Source organism: Ptychodera flava, chromosome 21 (assembly GCF_041260155.1).
Source record: "Ptychodera flava strain L36383 chromosome 21, AS_Pfla_20210202, whole genome shotgun sequence".
NCBI lineage: Eukaryota > Metazoa > Hemichordata > Enteropneusta > Ptychoderidae > Ptychodera > Ptychodera flava.
The window spans coordinates 12796446-12819991 of record NC_091948.1 but is presented as its reverse complement, the minus strand read 5'-3'; the positions used below and the strand labels follow the sequence as shown (position 1 = coordinate 12819991).

At 38.6% G+C, this 23546-nt stretch overlaps 1 protein-coding gene across 4 annotated transcripts; it reads right to left on the bottom strand.

Annotated features, from left to right (window-relative positions):
- Positions 1 to 1296: 1296 nt before the first annotated feature.
- Positions 1297 to 15842, bottom strand: LOC139121439 (uncharacterized). 4 transcript variants are annotated; one of them, XM_070686303.1, is made up of 9 exons: positions 15572 to 15842; positions 13676 to 13802; positions 11824 to 11901; positions 10901 to 10978; positions 8957 to 9789; positions 7838 to 7947; positions 7323 to 7379; positions 6802 to 6867; positions 1297 to 3826 (listed from the first exon to the last, which is right to left on the bottom strand). In XM_070686303.1, exons 1-9 carry the CDS (start codon positions 15828 to 15830, stop codon positions 3476 to 3478), a joined length of 1959 nt encoding a protein of 652 aa, XP_070542404.1. In that variant the 5' UTR covers positions 15831 to 15842; the 3' UTR covers positions 1297 to 3475. The 4 variants fall into 4 exon arrangements, with proteins under 4 accessions (XP_070542404.1, XP_070542406.1, XP_070542403.1 ...); XM_070686305.1 differs by having other exon boundaries at positions 6802 to 6864; XM_070686302.1 differs by having other exon boundaries at positions 8957 to 9792; positions 15572 to 15838.
- Between the last annotated feature and the right edge of the window lie 7704 nt (positions 15843 to 23546).

Here is a 23546-nt window from a genome sequence, read left to right as displayed (position 1 = left end):
AAGCTATTCATGTATTGCCACTTCAATTCCATAATTTTTCCTCCCTTGAATTTTTGTTACTTTATATGTCATAGAGAGCACAGAAATTTGAAACCATTTCATGTTACAGTTCAGGAGAGGGGTGTAGTGGACACTAGTGATAGATTTCTTTCTGAAAAGAGCGAGCAGTGTTTCATCCAGGATGGCATCAACAGGGGGGATTTTCCCCCTTTACCAGAAAATTTGGGGATTTCACAAGTTCATGTGTTCTATTTGTATCTCTTAAGGTGTGACTGACACCATTTCATGGGGGGCTGGTCTCCCCTTGACATATTACTAGGGGAAGCCCACATGTCAACAAAAGGGGGAATCCCCCAATCCCCGTCTTGATGAAACACTAAGCGAAAGCAAGGAAATGAAGAGTTCCAGCTTCCATATAAGTAAGATTACATTAAGCAGTTATGGAGTTTTAGCCACCCAGATTATTTTGAAACTGTTAGTTAACGTCATTGTGAGAGTTTGAAGATATACACGTACTTTGCTTTTATACTTTAACAGGGTATGACATGGCATTATATTATCCTTAGTGTTGCAAAAACCTAGCAATCCAATTGCCAATTATATTTACAAATAATTCCCATGTGCAGCTGCCATCATAAATCAATTATATCTATAGAAATGAGTGATAAAATATTGTTTTAGGGTTTATTTACATCAAATACACTGTAAGTTCTCATTTTAATTAGCGACACATAGATTGATGCTACCTGTACATTGCATTGGAATGCTTGTCAATAAAAATTACTTCAAATCAAGATTCCAACTGTTGTCTGTGTCAATGTTGAACATAAAAACATTAAAAATATTCCTGTAGTTGGAAAGTCTCACATCTAGTAGCAACTTGCTACTAGCCATCTTTCACACGACTTGAGTATGTGACACGTATCCTTGTCCTTTGTTTTTCTGTCTGCTAATATTTCCTAACCAGTGTTGCCAATGTCCAGCATTTTATTCCCTTTGAAAATCGTGGCCTTCATCCAGAAAATCGACATTGCTGGTTCGAAGTGTCTGTAACCATTTATGGTAAAGTCCAAACGAAACACATCAAATAAGAATCTTTTTTCCTCGGACAGAGTTTCTCTCACTGAACCACTGCTCCACATCCTAGAAGTTTGATTTTCATCATTGCTCAGTATCAAAGTGACCACTGTATGTGATTGCCGTCGGTGATTTTTATCACATTTTTGATATACTTCATATGGACTGTACAAACAGTGATTTGAAGCAAGGCTTCTGACAACAAAATAATTATTATTTCACTTTATTTCGGACTAAATCAGTCCATATAATACATGATTCACATGTAGAAAAATTTTCTTAAAGCATTACAAAAATATGATTTTCTGTGTTAGTAGAGAAAGACAAAATCAAAGGTACAGGGAATCGATCCACAATTTACAAATATCAGAGATGAAATAAAGACGATCATGTACCAGCCTAACGATCATATTTTCACTTCTCGATAAGCGTGTCATAAAACCATACATTTGTTTTCTACGAAGTGCATCGAAGTTGTACAAATTATTGGTAACAAACATTTCACTTGCGCTACTCCGTTTGTCAAATCCTAGAAATATCCTAGCCGCATTATTGTAGGCGACCCTCAACTTTCTCAGGGCACTGGCAGTATGGTTAAACCAGAGGTGTGCCCCATACAATTGATGACAATAAATCTTAAATATCGTACATTTAACATCAAAAGAACATGAGCAGAATTTCCTGAGAAGCATATTAGCTGAAACGTAGAACGATCTTTCTGTCGTTCAATGTCAGCATCGTCTCTGAAGTGGGTTGTTAATATATAACCAAGATACTTTTTGTTCTCTACGAAAACAAGTTTAACACCATTAAGATATACCGTGGGCAAACGAACATTACTTGACTTGTCAGTAGTGACACAAAATACCACTGCACTGCTGAATTCTCTATTATTTATATATTTGTTAATATGAAAACACAAGCATCAAAGGAATTCACCACAACAATGCAACAGAACATTTGTCGGAAATGGCAGAACTTGTGATCGCCACTTCTTTCATGGCTTTACAATCAAGGGGAGCCATCACATGGCTTGTAAATTCAATAATCGTTACAGTGTCTAGTAAAATCATTCTTTAAACCACTACTGTACAGCTCTGAACGTTTTCACAGCTCCAAGTCCTAGGAGAATGGTATTACACTACACTGCCCATGCTGGAACATAGGTGTGCAGAAGACAGTACAGATATGTGGACCAAGTGACAAGTGTGCCAACACGTACTTGGCACCATCTGAATTTCAAGTTCAATATGGCAAGTTCTTTAACAATAAAAACATTGAAGGAAATTTCCAAGGAAATATTGTGGAAAGTTGCGAAACACTTCAAATAGTAACATGGAGTGCAGGGTCCATGGCCATTGCCATAACTCTCTCTACTGAAAACCTGAACACACTCACAAAAAAAATTTCTAAATTTTGACACAGGTGTTCTCGTTTTGAAATAATATATTTTCATGTTTCTTTCCTACCATATACACAAGCAGGAAAAACAATTTCCTTATTCTTGCACATATCTCCATGCACCAATCTTGAAAATAGCAATTTGCTAAAACTATAAGTAAACAAAAATGCGACTTTGTGAGAATTATTGGTTGACATGGGTAGGTGGAAGTGACTGGAACTTCCCTCAAGACACAAGTTCACGACAAGTTATTTCAACAGCTGTGTGGTGTGTAATTTCACCCAATCTTTGTGAAGGCTTAAGTTTGTAGTGCAGGAAGATGACCCGTGGAAAGGAGTTGACCCGTGTAAAGGAGATACTGTGTAAAATTTCTATGAATGCTGGTTTGACAACTCAATCATGAAGGGTACCTCAGGTTGCAGCTGCAGTGTGATAAAAAGATTTGTTTAAACATTGTAGCATGTGACAGTTTTCAAGATAATCCCATCGGCAGTTGAATAGTCTCTCAGAATCTGTTAGGTAGCACAGTCAATGAGATATCAAATTTAAGTCTGGATTTTTACATGAAACGGTGATTTTAAAATGTTAAAATACCTATTCCATATTAGATGAAATTGTTTTGATCAGTTTTTCACAATGTCCTTTATCATTTTTAATACTGGTACGTGGTGTCAGTTCAGTAATTACAGCACACTGAACTTACATCCATGTCAACACAGTGTCACTTCGGTACAAACCATTCCCAGTAGCGGAAGTAAATGCAAGTTCCTTTTCAAGAGAGAAAGTTTGACAAAATGTTTGTCTTTTTATGACAAACATAATGAATAATAAATGTGAAATGAATGACTTGCAACTGCAGAGTTCTGCCATGACCATGTAGATTACTGTTATGTGTTTTGCACTGATGAAACCAATTGGCAACCATTCAATCCTGCGATTTGTAGATCTTGCAAAATTTGCGACAATCTAACACAAAGAGTTGAAAATTCTCAAACACTAGAGGGCGCTCTGATTGCCACAGTTAATACCAGGTGTTGGCGCTGCCGCCAAACGTTCAGTAAAGCGCTGAAGCATGTCCATGATTGCGTCCTGTTTTTCTTCTATCCTCCTCAATCTCTCAGAAAGCTGGTTGTTAATTTCCATGGGTGTCGTGCCATCAACGGCATTGACCTGCATTTGGGTGCCAGCAGGTTTCACTCTTCCCTGCGTCGTCCGATATTCCCCGATTTGTCGTAGCAATACGCCCATTTCTTCCTCACTAACGACTATAGGTGCACTCTGCGGCTGAGAGTTGTGTAATTGAACACTGCTGACTGCAGTCTCTCTGGGTTCACTGCTGTCCTTCATCTGAAAACAAGATTGAAGAGCTCTCCTTGTAAATGAGATTTTGCCATGCTGATAATGCATTGCAAATGTCATATATTACAGTGTTTTCGTTAAGGCCTGTACCCTGGTAAATGTTACCGTCGTTCCCCAGTCATTTTACTGGGGTTCCCCTTGGTATATCAATGCAATCCGATTTAGGAACAGCAGAAGTGTTACAAGGGTTCCCAAATCATTTACCAATGTTCCCCAACCTTAGCAAAAACACTGTATCATGATCTTTTCAATTTTCACCAATAACATCACAATTACTAGTATACATGGCCTGATCTGATACATCTTTCCATAAATCAATATTGATTTCTATCACACCACACAATATGTACCTTTTGTTGTGTTTACAGAATTGCCAAAAAAGTGTTTCACAAATAATAAAAGAGAAAATATTCTTCCTCTGACTGTTTCTGCGTCACCGTGGTGACAGTCACAGTGGGTAACTCTTTTCTTTTATATCACACATCAGTAGTGAAACCCTATACTTTGATGACATTTAACTCCCAGTGTTGATGTACAAGACAATGTCCTCTCTACGGAATAAAATGTTATGAATGTACAAACTTTTAAAGAGGCACTCCCATTGGTAACATTTTTAAAACACATTTTTTTGATGCCAACGGTCGATATTTGACGTGGCGACTGCGCGCGGATTGTGAGATATCGATAAAAACATGTCATTTCCCGAGAGTATTTTTCACATCCCGAAGTTTTACGATCGTTTCTGATTATGATTCGAAATCCCCGAAGGTTTGTTGTTGTGCTGGTTGACGATATTCTAGGGAGTCCATAATAAGTTTGAACGACGCAATTTTACCTCCCACCGCGAAGACTTTATGTACAGCATTATGCCTGTACCACAGGTCAGTTTTTGAAAACTTCTTCTTAACTGTTGTCGTTTTCATTATTCTAAATCAGTTGTATTATATTTTTAACCAATACCACATAAACATCAGTTTACGTGTTAAATATTACCCGCCTTCGATGACTACATTTTGTCGTCTGCCACACAGTACGTGTGGTTCGCCGCACGCGTGGTATGCGTCTATGCATACCACACGGTGGCTGCTATGTATCAACCGCACGTAACTGGGCTAGTCACCTATGCGAATTCTGGTGAATCAGCAAAAATTGTTTTTCGTTTATCACAAAGTCAGTAAGACTCAGCTTTCTCCCACGGGGCATGACCGATCACCGAGGCAAGTGGTACTGTGGCGTACAGCGTGTCAGTGTAGACTCGTACTCCATAGCTTAGTTCACAATGGCCCCAGTGCCGAACGTTCGATGTTCAGAAGCTGAATTTACGTGGGCCACCGGAATTCAAACTTTTACTTTTTTGAAGACATGTTTTTATCAATATCTCGCGATCCGCGCGCAGTCACCACGTCAAATATCGACCGTTGGTACTAAAAAAATGTGTTTTAAAAATGTTACCAAATGGGAGTGCCACCTTTTAAGCACAGAGAAAACATAACAATATAAATTGAAGATTTTTGCAGTATTTTCAATAAACCTTGTATGATATTAGTGTTTTCACTAGCAAAGATGAATATAGATAGCAATATGCATTTTCTAAAGTTACCGGCAATTTAACCAGACCTTATCCTGTACACCATCACCTTTTTGACACAAAGAAGATGTGTACCGGTAGTTTTCATTTTTTTCCGAAGGTAAGAATATCATCGTTCAGTCAGCTTGGTTTGGTCAGCATAGCCTACCTAACCAACCCATGCTTGAACACTACAGGTACTATCTGAAGCATCTCGACCAAAGCTTGAATATGGCGGACCAATCACAGCCACTGTCATAAATTTTTGTGGTAAACAGAATTGTAGCCAAATAAAGGTAAAACCTAATGTTGCGTTTATCTTGGTAATGATACAACATATACTTTGCTCGTTAATCATAATGGTTAGACCATCTTCGGATGAAGGGCGATGCACTGATGAACGAATTGTGCTTTGACCTTGGCCATGAAATGTTTCAAATCAGATTCACATGTGACTGTAGTGAGCAGTTTCCATTGGTTTATTTTGACTGCACACTCTCACCAGACACCGCTAACTTCAAACTGATTAGGTGCTAGCAATTTGATATAATTTCGTTTCTCACTGGAAGAATCATCATGGTTTAGCAGTCACAATGATTGTTATCCATGATAATACTCCATTCACTGCAAAGTTAAAGACTCAGTACACAAATTGTACACATCACTGTTTTGGTTGCGTTCCACACTGCAAAGCCAAACGGCTTGCACACGCTCAATTTGCCACCATCAGTTATGCTTGTAATATCGACATATCAATTGATTTTCCTGCTTTCTCTGATAGTTGGTCAAATTATTGGAGGAAACAACTGCCAGTGATCATGGTGATAGGTTCCTCGAGGTCATGTAAAAGTGTTGTCATTTTGAAGTGTAAAGCACAGTAGGAACTGGTAAGGGTAGAATGTGCCTCAGGGACAGATATTTGGACTGTCAGTATAGTGTCATTTTAAGGTAGTACTACCTGCCTCTAATGTGAAAGACTTAAACTTTTGCTCAAACTTTCCTCAAGGAATGTTTCAACCATTCTCTTTCAAAATCAAGAATAACAATAGGGGGTCACCATGCAAATTTTGGTACAAGGGAAACACATTACGCTAGATTTACCAATATTTTATATTCAAAATGGCCACCATCCCTGTGTTAACTCTATGGAGAAAAATAAAATTTTTGATTTTCAAAAACTAAGACAGTGAAAGTTTTTCTTTCCCCAAGGGCTTCAAAATGAGCCCCCACAAGTGGTGGATCAGAAAAGAATTGGAAAAGTTTGAGAGTACAAATACCTGTCCTCGAGGCGCATTCTACCTTAACAGAACATTTAAACTGAAATTGATAATAAAGAAGACAAAGTTTCAGTTGCTGTACTTTATTGAGGTTACATTTCATCAAGGATCCTACTTACTGTGTTTGATGCGTTCACGGTCCTCTGCTTCTTGTGTTGCTGAATTCTGTTATCATCAACAGCCTGCTGGAGGCACATGTTAAAATGGTTATAGCTATGTTTCTCACTTGAATCTGGACGACGTTACCATGAATTGACTAATACTAGAGTGAAAGTTTTTTGAAAGCTAGGCAGACTGGTACACAGAAACCAATGAGTAGTGTCTAATACTTATTGTATTACGGTAGGCTGTTTGTGGAAATGGTGATGTCCATGCATGGTCCAGTCTTATGCATTGGCATATCACAGACTTGGTAGAGAGCAATAATATGGTAATTAACGATGTCCACTCTTGGCCTATGAGCCAACTTGATGCACCGCTGACAAGAAATTTTCTCTTTGATGCAAGAAATTGTTAGAGTGCTGTTGCAAACACATTTCTAGATATTTCTCAATTGGCTGCAAGAGTCCATGAATGATAATTGGCATTTGATACACTGTAGCGAGTCACACACATTTCTGACAAATTTAAAGCCACTCACCCGTTTCTGTGTTTTAGCATTCTTTGGCTTTGATTTCTGTGCAGTGTCATCGTGAATCTGTTTACAGAAAATACAGAGAGAGTTAGCATGGTAATATTCAGTTTGCTTTTCTTACTCAATGCAACCAGTTCAAAGGGTATGTGACACACTACAAAGGTGTGAGAAATCAGTCAGAGGAAGAAGATATTTGGAAATGAACATCAGCTGTTTGTGCTCCACACCATTAAATGGCTGTCTGTTGAAATATTCTCACATTTCACTGAATACTTGGATGTTTGTTCCGAGCAAACCAAAAGAATGAAATAATACCACTGCTGAAACTTAAAGAGGCGGGATTGCTCAACATAAACCTACACATGTCATGTAGAGATAACTTGACTGGATTCTGAGAACAAGATCTGGACTCAAGGTGCAGTGCAACAGAAATGTGATCCAATGACCATATCTGTGAATGTGATAACAGGGGACATGCTGCTTGGTGGCACAGGAAGTTGTGCGGATCAAATGAACGTTACCTTTAGTGGAGAATTACATGTACTACTCTTCCCATTGGAAGGGTCCTCCTCCGTCAATAAAGATCCAATTTCAGTTTGTTGGGATGGTGCCGGTACTTCAGTTTCAATGTCTATGAGGTGAAAACAATACAAACAGGTTTGTGTACAGGCTACCATCTACTCTGCACACAGGACACCCACGCACACACCACGGTCAATGCAAAACCCGTGTCAATGTTGCTCAATCAAGACTGGTACATATTTGACAAAATAGCACTTATGATAGCTTCTGCTACTGCCTTGTCTTAAGGTAGTATGCGCCTTGAAAGTGACAAACTTAAAATTTTGCTCAAACTTTCCTCAATGAAACTTTCATCTATTCTCTTACCAAATCAAGAATAAAAATCAGGGATCACCATGAAAAGTTTGGTACTAGAGAGACAAATTGCCTGCCATTTACCAGTATTTGTAATTCAAAATGGCCGCCATCCCTGTGCTAAATAAAATTTTGAATTTCGAAAAACTAAGATGGTAAAAATTTTTTTACTTCAAGACATTTAAAATGAACCCCCCAAGTGGTAGATCAGAAAGGAATTGTAAAATTTGAGTCTGAATATCTGTCCCCGAGGCATATTCTAGGCATGAATGCATCAAGAATACCTGTAGGCTACCTGTAGGCATGTCAGTTGCACTGAAGAAAACACATACTGAAATACCTCATTATTCATGATACTGCACAAGACAAGTAGGTATCTGCAATCTGACTAGAAGCTTGTATGCCCTCATATCAAATTGATCTGTCAATACAACTCATGAAAGCTCTTTTGACTTGAGAAAATTTCACATATACTGTACACAATGTATGGGTAAAGTGCTTAGACAAGACCATTAAAGTTACTGATACCAGTTTGAGTATTGCAGCCTCAGCACCAAAGCACCTGTACCGCGACTTGACTCTCTGTATCTTATGTCTTTCAGAAGGTGATCTTACAGGTTAAAGGTGGTTTCAATACCACAAGACCTGAAAGAATGGCTTGTACAAAAGAAATACCTATCTGAGCACATTATATGATCTATATGGACAGACTTTGTCACTTGTAATGTTCGTAAATACCCTGTTCAGGATTCTAGTGCACTTACCAGGGTAGGGTGGAGCACTAATCTGTTCAGCAGCTTTTTCTGTTTCATCAGGCGGAATATACGCATCCTCTCCATCGTCAAAACCACAGTCTTCTTCGTCGTCATCTTCTTCTTCCTCTTGTTTAGGTCTTGTGAGAAGGTGCTGCTTCTCTTGATACAGAAACCACTTGCAAATGACTTTGTGGGGACACTCTTCCTTCTTATGACAGCATCTGCAAGATATCTTCTTATTGCAGGTGTCAAAGGTCACCACAGTTCTCTGCAGCTGGCTGGAGGAACGGTCAGACGGCCAGTCAACAGAGAGGAACAAGAACCGTTTATCTGGAAAGGCGAGTGTACCGGTGGGTAGATGCACAACGAAGGGTACACCTCTGTTCTGGGCAGAAACTTGCAGAGCCAAGGCCTGGACTGCCATCGCATGGTTTATGCTCCTGGACTTCACGAGGCAAGTCAGAGTGTCTTGTCTGAGGAGAACTACCTGGCCCGGTTCAGCGTATGCGACAGACATCAGGTGTGGACACTCGTAGGACATATTGCCATCACCGTGTTCAGTTTCCATTTTTCCCTTACAGGTGTCACTCTCGCATACAAACATTCCATTTTGTCCGGTGATTTTCTGGACATGAATTGGGTAACATGGCCCTTTCAAATTATTCCCAACAGCATATATGCCTCGGTTAGCATGGACGATGAACGCCCGGTGATGCCTGTGTACGTTGATATCATCGTTCTTTTTTGCGTGATTACGAATGTGGACAATCAAGAATCTTTTATTCAAGTACTTATCGCATATAGGACACTGCTTCCTTACTTGTCTTCTCCTAGCAGGTGAGCTACTGGAAATGAAATAAGTTTGAATATTGCAACTTCAGGAGTAAAAAGATCAAAGATAGTGACAGTTTCAGCATTTGACCATCATGGTTACCGGCCCAAACTCATTGCTATCAAGAATGAGTGCACAAGTGGACCAGTTTACAGGGAATTGCGGTGAACTCCATGGTTAAATCATACAATCACATTTACAACAACAAATCAATCAATCAACTCATGTCACATGCATTATGATTCAAGTCATTAGACTACACTGTACGTGTAGCTATTCACGAATAGCATCCAGGCATTCACTGATTCACTGACAGCTACCACTGCGAAGTATAAACTTTGATTTAAAATTGCCTCCCCTGAATGACCTGGCCTCTTTCATGAGCATGGTATGTCTGCCTCCAATGGGTTTAACAGTTTTTTCTCTTTTAAATTATAATTTTTTATCACATTCATGACTTAGAAACGATGGTCTTGTCGGGTATCAGGGCATTTATGCCCCAGAGCTTTACCGCTTTCTTTCTATCCATCAGTTGATACAAAGGTTTCGGGTCGGGCCAGGGTGAGTGTCTGGAGGGCAAGTGTCCCAAAAGTACAACTGTCCTTGATCACGGTAACAACATATCAACCATGTTGAATGACACCTGCCCCTCCACCCTACCCCCCCATCCCCCACCCCCAGCACTTCTAATGTTCTACTAGAAAGCTTTTAATCACACTTGTCTCAAATAAAATTTTCACTGTCACTAGGTATATTAACAAAAATCGATGCGCACGCACACGGATGGATGACCATGCCTTGGAGTATCTACGGGGACTTTTCTTGCTGTTTTTCTGATACATAGGCTTTCAAAAGGTTATCACTACATTCAGAGTTTTTGTTGCAGGCAGGTAAATGTTATGGGGTTCCCCTTTGTATATCAATACAATCAGATTCATGAGGACAGCAGAAATGTCACCAGGTTTACAATAGCATTATCCAGTCACGTGTCATCTTGTACTCCAAGGTTTGGCAGTACACATGCAGTAACAATATCAATTTGGGCATGCAATCTGGAACGTGTATCTTGGTTTACAAAGTTTTAAGGATATCTTTGAAACACCATAACTACATATACTTACCTGTTTAGGTCATTATTTATACCAACATTTACACCACTGCCAGCACAGAGAGGACCAGACTGACGTGACACTTGATCGCTGTTGAATTAACAAAATGACAATCATGTACAATTTTACATAAATCCCATCAAATATCAGTAGTATTACTCAAATATACAAGAAACACAGTAACACATAAACAGAACCATGATTTGTCTTACAGTAAAATTATCTGCAGTAAATAGTTCATATGCAAATGTTTTGAGTTCAAAAATCTGTTTTTTTTATGTTGATGGATAAATATAAATATTTTTGTTGTATATGATTTTATTGAGCATATAGACTATAAATAGCTCAATAGTTAAATTTTGAGGTCTATTGTGGGTTACCATAAGGTAGAATGCAACTTGAAAATGAAAGACTTAAACTTTCACTCAAAATTTCCTCAATGAAACTTTCAACCATTCTCTTAAAAAACCAAGAATAAAAATCAGGGGTCACTCTGCAAAGTTTGGTACTAGAGGAACAAATTACCTAAAATTTTGGAATATTAGGAAAATTCAAAACTAAAATTTGCAGTTTTGAAAAAAATGAGGGAGTGGAAATTTTTATTGCTTCAAGAATTTTAAAATGAGCACCCCCCCTCCATCACCACTTAGAAAAGAATTGAAAAAGTTTGAGAGTCCGTATATATGTTTCTGAGGTGCATGCTGCCTTAATTTTTCCTTCCTACAGGATGATTGCAAAGGCCATGACTTAATATGCCAGTCATAGTGCTTCAAGCAAATTACGATACGCCATTTTGCTCATTCATTATTCTGGACAATTTTTTCCAGATAATCAGAATACTAGTACTAACTGTCGGTGCAATCCAATTATCATGTATGTATCTCAAGCTTTTCAATTAAAATGGATAGAAAGATTTGGAATGGTACGATACTTACCTGGTCTTGTCATCATTTCTATATACATCTACATTTCTAGCAAATTCAGCGGCGGCTTGCTGTGCAGCCAGAGTATTGCTGAATTCAAAATAAAATATCAATGGAGTAAATTAAACGCTTGCAGCATCATTCAACCAGGTCATTGGTAATAATATTACGGGTATATGCATCTTTGTGCTGCCATACGCCTGTACCTACTCCACTTTTTGAACAATTATTTTTTGGGGGGTTCAGATATAAAACCATATCATAGGTATTTGCTCCGAGAGACTTTGCTTGTTAATGTGTTATCATTCATTGATTGAAATGGTCCTTGACTACAGCATAGAGTGAATCTGGGGTTGTTTAGTGGTGTAACAGTGCAAAAATAAATATTTGCACAAATATTTGACAAAGGCTTTGTGAAACTACCCTGGCAGGAAAGTTGAAATTGGTACTTTTTGTCACCTTCAATTCCAGTTAGTACTATTAAAGCTCTATAAGCTGTATCTGGGTTCGAAATTTATTTTTTTGTTTGGTGGTCAGTCAAGTTTGACCACCAGATTCAAATTTTGGTGGTCAAAAATATAAGTCATATCAGAGTGTAATTCTTGTGGAGGTTGGGGTCCATGGGGGTGAATAGTGGGCTGTACATGCTGTTTTGGAACAATTTCACCATGCTGCTACACATGTTAAGTTGGTTTACATGTATGTTGGATGCTCAGTAAATCCACTGGAAAATTTTAAGTCATTTACAGATCAACTTGACTACTGCATGAGTGACTGACTGACTGGTTATATGCAAAGGACTTGAGTTACAGATTTTAAGTTTTGTCAGAATTACTGTGTAATAAAGAAATGACAATTACTGTTGATAACATTACAATTATTGCATTTTTTTGGACTATTATGAAGTTTTGTAAGAGCTTGTACATTGATCTGTGTCACTTTAATGACTAGACGAAATTTGCTAGGAGATGTTATTCAACGTTTGCAGACTTTATCACAAAATCATAGCAGTAAACAGTTAAAAAGAGAGACATTATCTATCCAAAGGAACACTCACTTGAGTAGAGTGGAGTGGGGTTGAAGGACTGATATTGAACCACAGTGGAGGAACTGTGATTGAACAGACAAGACATGTACTACATAATTGCTAAAATATTTATCTCTGAGGACAATATATTGTTTCAAGATACTTCTAGCAATAAACTGTGAGGAGCATGTAAGATTTACAGCTCTGCAGTACGTGCACTATACAGGTATAGTGTGACCTCCGAAAACTTGGTGGTCAAGATTGGCCACTCAAAATAGAATCTGGTTGTCCAAATGAGATAATTGGTGGTCTTTTGACGCATGACCACCGGGTATTTCGAACCCTGTGTATATTTTGGTTATTTTTTCAGAACTTTTGTTTTCTGGTTTCCCTACACTTTCTGCATTGAATCCCTAAACTGTAATTTAATGCCAAGTATTTAGCATATCAACACAATATTATGAGAATAATCTCCATTGTTATTGTTGAGAATTGTATACAAGTCCAGACTAGAATTCATTTGTAAACAATAAACAATGATCACTACACACATACAAGCTGTGTTGACAAAAAGAATACTCAAAATTTCAGCATGAGAAACGGATTAGGGTCAGACACAGTAGTTGATATACAGAAGCAGAATACTGAAAAACTTGCCAAAGTTACAGCTTATGTCCCTTTAACTATTTATGTTTGCATTGATGTTATAAGCTAAGGGCACTTGAGCTGAATCTACATACTCCAGTATCATTTTTTAAGATTTTCCAAGAAAAGTTTTGTTCACAACCCTCAGGTAAATGTATTTGAACGTTGCATAAAACTTTGCACTAAAGTTACCTTTTGCATTTCCTCATATGATGTATGGCATCTTGTCGTCTTCGAAGGGTCCTCCAGCAGTGGACACAGTGGAAATGTCCTTTTTCCACATCTTGATGAGACAGATGACACTTCAGAGCATTTAATCCTGAAGGAGAACACAAACATGGATATAGTTAGATGAACACACTGTATGTGGATGGTATACATAAGCACAAAGGGGCACTTCACAGAAACTCAGACTAACTCTGGTGAAGTTTCGGACCTTGTTTAGTATAAGTGCCCCTCATATCCATCAGCAACCCCTGAAAAATAATGGTACAGTCTGCAGGGTACTTCCGTGTTACTAACTTGAACAAGTCTGAAACTCCACAGGTGTTCATGAGAAGACGATAAGGCACAATTTTCAGCATACATTTGGTTTTGGAATAACATGAAAATTACACGCAATCAGAATGCATGTTTGTCTACTACAAGCAAACGGGATGGGATAGCGGATCTGAAAATCTACTCACCCTTGAACAGCAGCTAAATAACACCTTGATTTATTTCAACGATTGAATTTATAGTTTTGACATACGATATGTATATGACATGATCACTATAGTTTGAAATAACTTTGATTAATACTGCATTAATTTTTTCCCAGTTTTAGCACATCGCAAATGACATCATTTTTTTCTTTCATTAATATGCATAAATATTTGTCCGCATTTTCAACATAAACAAAACCTGCCAGTGTTCCAATTGCGACTAATAGTCACACTAATTATGGCTCAGACTACTCATGTACAAGCTGCATCAACAGCCAACCATGCAACAACAAAATTTGTTCGAATTTCCAGCAGTGTAGTGTCTGATATCGTGCACATGCAGACGTATGAGTTATCGGCACACCAAATTAGGTAATTACCAAGCAACTTAGCTGAGAAGTTTGTGATATGATCTGTTGTTTATCTAAACAAGTGTCTGTTTTATTATCTGAAGACTGATCCACCAAAGTCAACAGGATGCTCCTCCACTGAGTAAATAGCGCTGATCGCAAATGACGTCACTGTTCTTTCTCATTAATATGCATACGTAAACATTTCTCCGCATTTTCCGCATAAACGACAAAAATAAAACCTGCGAGTGTTAGAATGTCTATTTAGCGTCACACTTATTCGTAGGAATTGATGACTGAGTCTACAAGATGCAACAACAGTCGCGGATACAACGACAAAATTTGTCCGAATTTCAGCATGTTTGTCCGAAAGTCGCACGCGTGCAGCTATATTTAGTAAAAAATCCGAAATTGCGATCAACGCTATTGAGATGCCCATACTGGAGAGTTTTGGAAGGGGAAAATGTTGTAGAGTGTAAAACATGAACTGTTATGGTCACCTTGTGTCTTGTCTTTACTTTGATACATGGTATTTGAATTATATCTACACAAATTGTGTCCCCCCCCCCCCCCCTTTACACTCTTCAGTATTTAGTCCCCCTTTCAAAACTCTTGAATGAACTGGGTGCTAGTAGAAAATGATTTGTTCTAGTAATACAGGCCTATGATCAGTTTACTCAGTGGGGGAGCTACCTGATGACTTAGGTGGATTCCTTTATCAGTCTTCAGACAAAAACAGACTCTCCGCCATGTCTCGCCAGCAACACACAGCATCGTACGCAGGGCTGGGTCATATGACCGCCTAGCTCTGCGTGGCAGGGCTGTGTGTTACCGGCGTTATGCCGTATACGTCTGTATAGGACAGCAGGTCCCTTCCGTGGAGGGGGGGGGGGGGTGGAGGGACCGTGGCTATAAAACCTGAAATCGCATTAGTGCTGATCGCGATTGTGCTTTGGAAACAAATCTAATAAACATAAAATACTGAGAAAGCATTAGTCTTCCATTTGCCATGGAGGTACTAGGTAGGGACTTACCGTCATCAAAAATTCTGTATTTCCAATGACCTACAAGCAGATGCTGCTTCACCTTTGCTTTTCTACTGGGTTTAAATTTTTGAACCGGACAAAGTGGGCAATGATGCGATAAATGATTTTGCTTCTTAGCACAGCAACTTTTGCACACTTCTATTAAATTAGTCAGGTCATTCAGAGTTTCACACACAGCGATCGGTCTTACAGCCGCGTCTGTCACTGTTGTTGTGGAGTTCTCGGAGTCTGCTAAAGAGGACGCCATTTTAACTTTTACACATGCGCAGAATAGTTTTCCAGACAATCCTACGGGCGCGGAGGGGGGGGGATAAGCTAAACAAATAGACTTGGACACCTCCGATATTTCCGATAAAAACGTCTTGCAACCAACGGCCTCATCTTCCTTTACGTATAAGATAGGCAGATATTCAGACCCACAAGTTTTTACAATTCTTTTCTGGCCAAACTTATGGGGACTCATGATGAAGTTCTGGGAGTAGGCTAAGCTTAAATAAATTTTCCCTTGCTTAGTTATCTAACGGCGGCGATGGGGGAAGATAGTTCGGATGAATGAGGAGAGGGATTTCACCCAAAAAACTGAAAGCTACAAGGTGGGGGGGGGGGGGGAGGTTGCTGAAAGTGCGGAGAGGAGGGGGGGGGGCTATTCAATTTATTTGAAATGTACTGACTCATTGGTGCAACCATGAAATGATACAAAAATAGGCCTAATAGAAAAGAATCGAAAACACTGCTAATTCTACAAAGTATACAAAAATTGTACTGCCTTGATAACTAACCCATCGCAGGAAAATAATTTGTCACAGTCCAAAAATACCCAATCGATAAAGATTCCTTGTATCTTTGAACCACATCTTAATTTAGTCTGTATATATTTTTCTGGGTCTTGTTTTTTTCCCCTCTGTACTCTTTGACAAAAATTTTGGCAATTTCTTGATAAACACAATATTGCCGAAACCGTTTGAATATATGCATGTACATGATTATTTGATAGGGTATATTTTACTCTTACAAATGTCAGATATCAAGCAAATAAATACATAAACAGAACAAAAGATATAGACTACATTAAACCAAGCAAAAAAGACCAGGGTATGGTATGTGTAAATTCTATTATGTCTCTCAATTTTTGCAGTTGATATCTTCAAATTAGCAGTGTAATAAATAACCATTTTTACTCATCTATATCTATATTGTTAGATACTGATTATAGGGTATGTATATATATTTTGCTGTGACTTTGAATTCCACTTTGTTACTAGTTTTACCTTTTTTCAACCGTCATGAGGCAACTGATGATAGTCTAAAGCAGTGTAAACAAGAGTCTGAAAGGCCTTTTATACTATTGCTGTAAATTATACAAATACATGCATTGATGTCTAACTTATCCAAGCCGGAGGGGGGTAGTGAATCAAAATTTCTGTGTAAGAGAGGGGTTACTGAAATTCATCATTCTGAGTTTCTAATGTTATTTCTCCTCATCCAAGCCGTAAATAACGACAGCTCCCTAACGTTAACGTCTGTGAAAATCGAGGTTGAAGGTCGTACGTCACAATATTCCCCATATCACTAAAAGCTCGCCTTCAGCATCGGCTAACGGGCTTCTATATTCCAAACACATTTATCCCGGCAAAAAGTGCCCAATGCCTGTGAACCCAAGATCCTTATGATTACACAGAATATATATTGCATGAGAAGGTTCCAGCTACATTTTTAGGGCGAAGAATTGTAAACATTACTTTACTTTATTGCTCAACAACACACTCAGGGAGTGTGGTAAGGCAAAAAAATTACAAAACTCAAAGATGCAGACTTCAACAAACACTGGATGAAGCTGCTGCTGTAAAGGACAGTAAAGCATTCCTTGAAAGCAACGTTTGTTGATGTCTGTTAGTCATAGAAAGTGATGAGAAACTAAATATTTATTGTAAAACTGTTTTCAAATATGAGAAGTATCTGTCACTTGTTCAAAATCCCGGGCATTAACAAAAAAAAGAATTTCAAATCATATTTTCCCATGGTCGTTATAAGAATATTCTTAGACACCTTAGACTTTGTACTTTGTGCAAAAGTGATGTTGGAGCGAGATGAGTTTCATTGTGTTATGATTTGTCAAAGTGCACCTGTACAAGGTTTAAGAGATACTTACTGTAATCTTTTTTTTGATAATCAGGCTCAGCTGAAACATTTTGACAAGATGTCCTTCTTCAAATACATAATGTCTTCTTCCGATGATTCGTTTGTGCATATTACTGCAAAGTTCTTTAATGAGTTGATGAAAGCTACGTAATTTTGAGATGGCTTTTTTTCATCTCTTTCTCGCGAAGTTTTTCAATCTTGCAAACCTTTTGTTTTGTATTTCATTTTATGCCAATGTCATGTATGTGTACGCGACTAAATAAATAAATAAATAAATAAATAAATAAATAGAATACTCTGAATATAACACATTTGTTCTCAAATGTCTTTTTGCTATCCTTCTGTGCTCGTGCAGCACAGGCGCTAGTGGGCTGGGAAGTCTGCTAGAACGATCGATTTTCTGCTCGATCTATTGATCCCGTACTCGATCTGCCCGCCACTTCGGTTGCAGTGGCGGGCAGATCGAGTACGGGATCGATAGATCGAGCAGAAAATCGATCAATTTCCCAGCTCACTGGCGCCTGTATCGTGTCGCGGGTGAGTACAATCTAGTACCCGACTAGACTTTGAAAATTTAGTCAAAAATCTGATTTTTAACCACCCACCTTATTATGTATGTCCATGAAAATTCAATTTTTATGCATGGCATACTCAATTTCGGAGTGCGCCCTCTCTATATAAACAGACTGAAATCTTTCGTTATTCATTCGGTCTGAACTTTCGATTTCCACAGCATCACTTTTTTTTCTTCATACATTAAAAACTTTCTCCTTGATAGTTGGGTTTGATTTTCTCTGACATGCTCACTGGGAGTTTTCCCCAGTATCTCCTGTGCCTATCTCATGGTGTAGTTATTACATTTCTAGCTCCATGGTTATTACAATAGCATCACATAGTAGCTATACATGGCATGTCTTTTGTAACATTCTAGGTGTACAATCCTGGAAAATCTAACAGGCAGAGTTGTATCCATCACATACTCCTGTCAAGTTCTTTTGATGTAAACATCTTTTGCTGTTCATTCTTTGACATGGCTTATACCTATCCCACTTCTTGATGATCTTATTGCAGTGATTTTCACTTGATTATATCTTTTAAACTCCCTCGTTAAAAAAAGTCAGACTCAAGATCTTGAGGAAAGACACATGATACATGTTCAATTTATTGATTTTAACATGACACATTTAGGACACTTTTCAAGATGAAAACGTTTAGTCTGATGAATTTCTTAGACAGGCAAGGCACTTCATGTAAAAAATGGTTAACAATTTCTACCTGTTGTTATGTAGGTCATTTCCCCCACACTCATCATGACCTGAGTTCAATTAGTCTAGAACATTCTCAAGGTCACTGCCCTTGATGACCTCACAACCTTGAATTCAATTAGTCATGTTTGGAATGTTCTGGAAAGTTGATTAGTTGTGTAAGGGAGATAATTTTAGAACAGTAATTAGCATGTCAATAAAAGTTCTAGATTGTTCTTATATGCCTTTATAAAAGGGACGCGCACAGCTTCCAGTCAGACTTTTGGGATCGTGTCTCTTGTGTGTTACTAAACTCCAGCAGTAGTCATTCTCAAGACTTTTCAAGACCTTCACTGTCAACGCTGGATTTATACTGTGGACTTTGTGCAGTTTCAAGCCTGCAAGCCAAAGGACTGTTCATTCATCCGACTGACTGTTACAACTCTGAGACTGGAGCTCTGCCGTCCCAGCTGAGATAAGTAGTCTGTACACTTTTAAAGCTTGTACTCTATCCCTGACTTAGCAATTAGTTTTATTTTCGTAATAAATTTTGTTTAAACGTTAACTGCTGAGTTCACCCTTTTGTTCGTTTTCTCTGCACGTAACAAATTGGGGGCTTGTCCGGGATACGAACATTTTGAGCCGTTTGACAACATTTTGCCAGCCTTTTTTAAAACTACTGTATACTGTGAACTCAGCGAAATTTAATCATGGCGGAATTTAAACCAGAGGAAATGGATGACCTTGATCAGGACACATTTGATTCCCTCAGAAAAGACGACCTCATAACACTGGCCAATTTCCTTAAAGTAGAAGTCAAAAGATCTATGCGCAAGAGGGAAATACAGTACCGTATTGCCAAACATCTAGTTGATTTAGGCCAATTTGAGGAATCCACCCTGAAAGATTATGAGCCCGAGTCTACCTCTGAACTCAGAAAATTAGAATTAGAAATGCAGACAAATTTGGAGATCAAGAAACTAGAATTACAAATAGAAAAAGAAAAAATACAAATGCAGTTAGAAATGGAAGAAAGACAGAGAGAGAAAGATAGGCAGGAAAGATTAGAAATGAAACGTTTAGAGCTTGGACAGTCAGGAAAATCCTTCCCTTCACACGGTTTTGACATCACTAAGCATTTCAGGTTAGTCCCCCCTTTCCAAGAAAAGGATGTTGATAAATATTTCCTCCATTTTGAGAAAATTGCTCAGAGCCTGAATTGGCCTAAGGAGTCCTGGTCTATGCTTTTGCAGAGTGCTTTGGTGGGTAAAGCCAGAGAAATTTACATTCATTGTCAGTAGAGCAGGCTTCAGATTATGATTCTGTGAAGGAATTAATTCTCAAGGGCTATGAGTTGGTGCCTGAAGCTTACCGTCAGAAATTTAGGGATTGTGAGAAGGTGAAGGATCAAACTTATGTTGAATTTGCTCGAACAAAAGAACAACTGTTTGATCGTTGGTGCTCTTCTGAAAGGTCAGTCAGAATTATGACAAATTACGACAACTTGTTTGATTGAGGAATTTAAAAGGTGCATCCGGAGTGACATCAAGACATTTATCAATGAACAAAAGGCAGATACATTAGAGGTTGCTGCACGTTTGGCCGATGATTATTCATTGACCCACAAATCTTCATTTCTCAGCAAACCATCCCAGTCCTTTTCCTACAGAAACAATGCAGGTAAATTTAACTCCTCCTTTTCGTCCAAGAATTTTTCAAAGGAGAGTAGGAAATCAAATGACAACAGTTCACAGAGTTCAAGTAACACTCCCACATCATCAGATCCCAAGTCTCAATCTCCTTCTGACAAACAGTTTGGTACACTTTCTTGTAATTATTGTAAGAAAGACGGCCATTAATGTCAGATTGTTTCAAATTGAAAAGAAAACGTGAAGGTCAAAGTGGTCAAAGTGGATCTAAGCCAACCGGCTTTATTTCTTCATCAACTCAATTAGAGTCTAATAATGTGTGTAACACATTTTCTGAGGTTAAATCCCTCTCATCCCCAATTAATGAGGTCAAGGTCAATTCTTCTCAAGATAGCATTATGGGTATTTCGAACCATTTATTCATGATGGTTTTATATCACTTTCTAGTGATTTCTCTTCCGCTACCCCTGTCAAAACTTTAAGAGATACCGGGGCTTCCAGTCTCTTTTGTTGGCAGATACCCTGCCGTTTTCTGAAAAGTCATTTTCAGGTTCTAAAGTTCTTATTAAGGGGTAGATTGTAATGACTACATTCCTGTTCCTCTCCATAATGTCTATTTGTCTTCGGACTTTGTTTCTGGACCTGTGACTTTAGGTATTAGGCCTTTTTTGCCTTTTGAAGGGATTCACCTTCTTCTTGGAAACGACCTTGCTGGGGACAAGGTCATTACTAATCCACTTGTGACTGATAATCCTACTTTAGATCAGGATCCAGAGCCAATTGAACAAGAGATACCCGATTTATTTCCTTCATGTGCCATTACTCGAGCCATGTCAAAGAAAACTTCCGAGAATCAAAATACTCTCAAAAATAATGTCACAGATGTTGACTTAAATGACACCTTTCTCAGTCAGGTGTTTGACACGGATCATTCCGTTATCCCTCGTGGATTTGAAACTTCCAGTAAAACTTCTGCTGACCAAAGTCAGACATTTTCTAGATCAAATCTCATTGCAGAACAACACAAAGACCCAGATATTTTGTCTTTGTTTGACAGGGTAGATGATGAAGGTAAAACTTCAGATAGCTCTGTTTCCTATTATACAAAATCTGGTATTCTCATGCGTAAATGGAGACCTCCAGATGTTTTGGTTGATGACGATTGGGCTATAAAACATCAAATTGTGGTTCCAAAGCCCTACCGTGCTGAAATATTGCGCCTGGCCCATGAAACGCCCTGGGCTGGTCACTTAGGAGTCAGGAAAACTTATCATAAAATTCTCAGTCACTTTTATTGGCCTAATCTCAGGCAGGATGTAGCACATTTCTGTAAAACTTGTCACACATGTCAATGGTAGGAAAGCCAAATCAGACCATTCCAAAGGCCCCTTTACAGCCAATTCCTGCATTTCAAGAACCATTTAGTAGGATACTAATAGACTGTGTTGGGCCCCTACCAAAAACAAGATCAGGAAATGAGTACATGTTGACAATTATGTGTACATCAACTCGGTTCCCAGAAGCCATACCACTGAGAAACATAAAAGACAAAGACTATAGTGAGAGCTTTAGTCAAATTTTTCACTTTATTTGGCCTCCCTAAATGTGTCCAGTCCGATCAAGGCTCCAACTTTATGTCTGGTATTTTTCAACAAGTAATGGATCAGCTAGGCATTAAACAGTATAGGCCATCCGCCTATCATCCAGAAAGTCAGGGTGCTCTTGAGCGATTTCATCAAACTTTGAAAAACATGATTAGGACCTACTGTTTTGACACAGAGAAGCAGTGGGATGAAGGAATTCATTTTCTGCTCTTTGCTGTTAGAGAGTCAATTCAAGAGTCTCTTGGTTTTAGCCCATTTGAGCTTGTATTTGGACATACAGTCCGTGGCCCACTTAAGCTCATTAAAGAGAAATTCCTATCAGACGATGAGGATTGTCTGAATATTTTGCAATATGTGTCAGATTTTCGTACAAAACTCTCTAAAGCATGTGAATTAGCCAGAGAAAATCTTGAGTCATCTCAGCAGTCAATGAAAACCAGATATGATAAAAGCACCTCAAAACGGAAGTTTGAACCAGGTCAAAAAGTTCTTGTTCTACTTCCAATTCCTGGCAAACCACTCCATGCTCGTTACTTTGGGCCATACCTAATTGATAAGAAATTGAGTGATTTAAATTACATCATAATAACACCTGACAGGCGAAAACAAAAACAGCTATGTCACATAAATATGCTTAAGCCATATTTGGATAGGGATAATCCTACTATAACTCAGCCTGTCAGTGCAGTCAGTTCAAACCATTATGAAGATAGTGATACTGAAACTGACTTGAGTGAAAATACTCTAAACTCAAAGCTGGGCTCGGTCAAGCTTCAGAACTCAGAAATCCTGGAGAAGCTGGAGTCTACAAAGTTGGCACACCTCCAGCCAGAACAACAACAACAGGTGAAAGAACTGCTCCACGAATATAAACACCTGTTTCAAGATGTTCCAACGAGGACAAACGTCATCTATCACGACGTTGATGTTGGGGACAGTAAGCCTGTAAAACAACATCCATACAGACTGAATCCAACAAAAGCGAAATATCTCCAGGAAGAAGTCAAATACCTGCTGGACAATGACTTTATTGAACCCAGTAAAAGTAACTGGAGTTCGCCGTGCATACTTGTTCCCAAATCAGATCACAGTTATCGTATGTGCACGGACTTTAGGAAGGTCAACACTTTAACAAAGACAGACACTTTCCCATCCCGAGGATTGATGACTGCATCGACAGAGTGGGAAAAGCCAAGTACGTGACGAAATTTGACCTACTGAAGGGATTTTGGCAAGTCCCTTTGACGGATCGTGCTCGTGAAATATCCGCCTTTGTTACACCAGACGGATTGTTCCAGTACAAGGTGATGCCATTCGGAATGAAGAA

Excerpts from the sequence above, each read along its gene's own strand:
- LOC139121439 (XM_070686302.1), bottom strand. The coding sequence starts at position 15,830 with ATGGCGTCCTCTTTAGCAGACTCCGAGAACTCCACAACAACAGTGACA. Across the intron at positions 9,793-10,900 it reads ATAAATAATGACCTAAACAG|TAGCTCACCTGCTAGGAGAA; the intron begins GTAAGTATATGT and ends TTTCATTTCCAG. Across the intron at positions 6,868-7,322 it reads ATGCTAAAACACAGAAACGG|CAGGCTGTTGATGATAACAG; the intron begins GTGAGTGGCTTT and ends ATGTGCCTCCAG.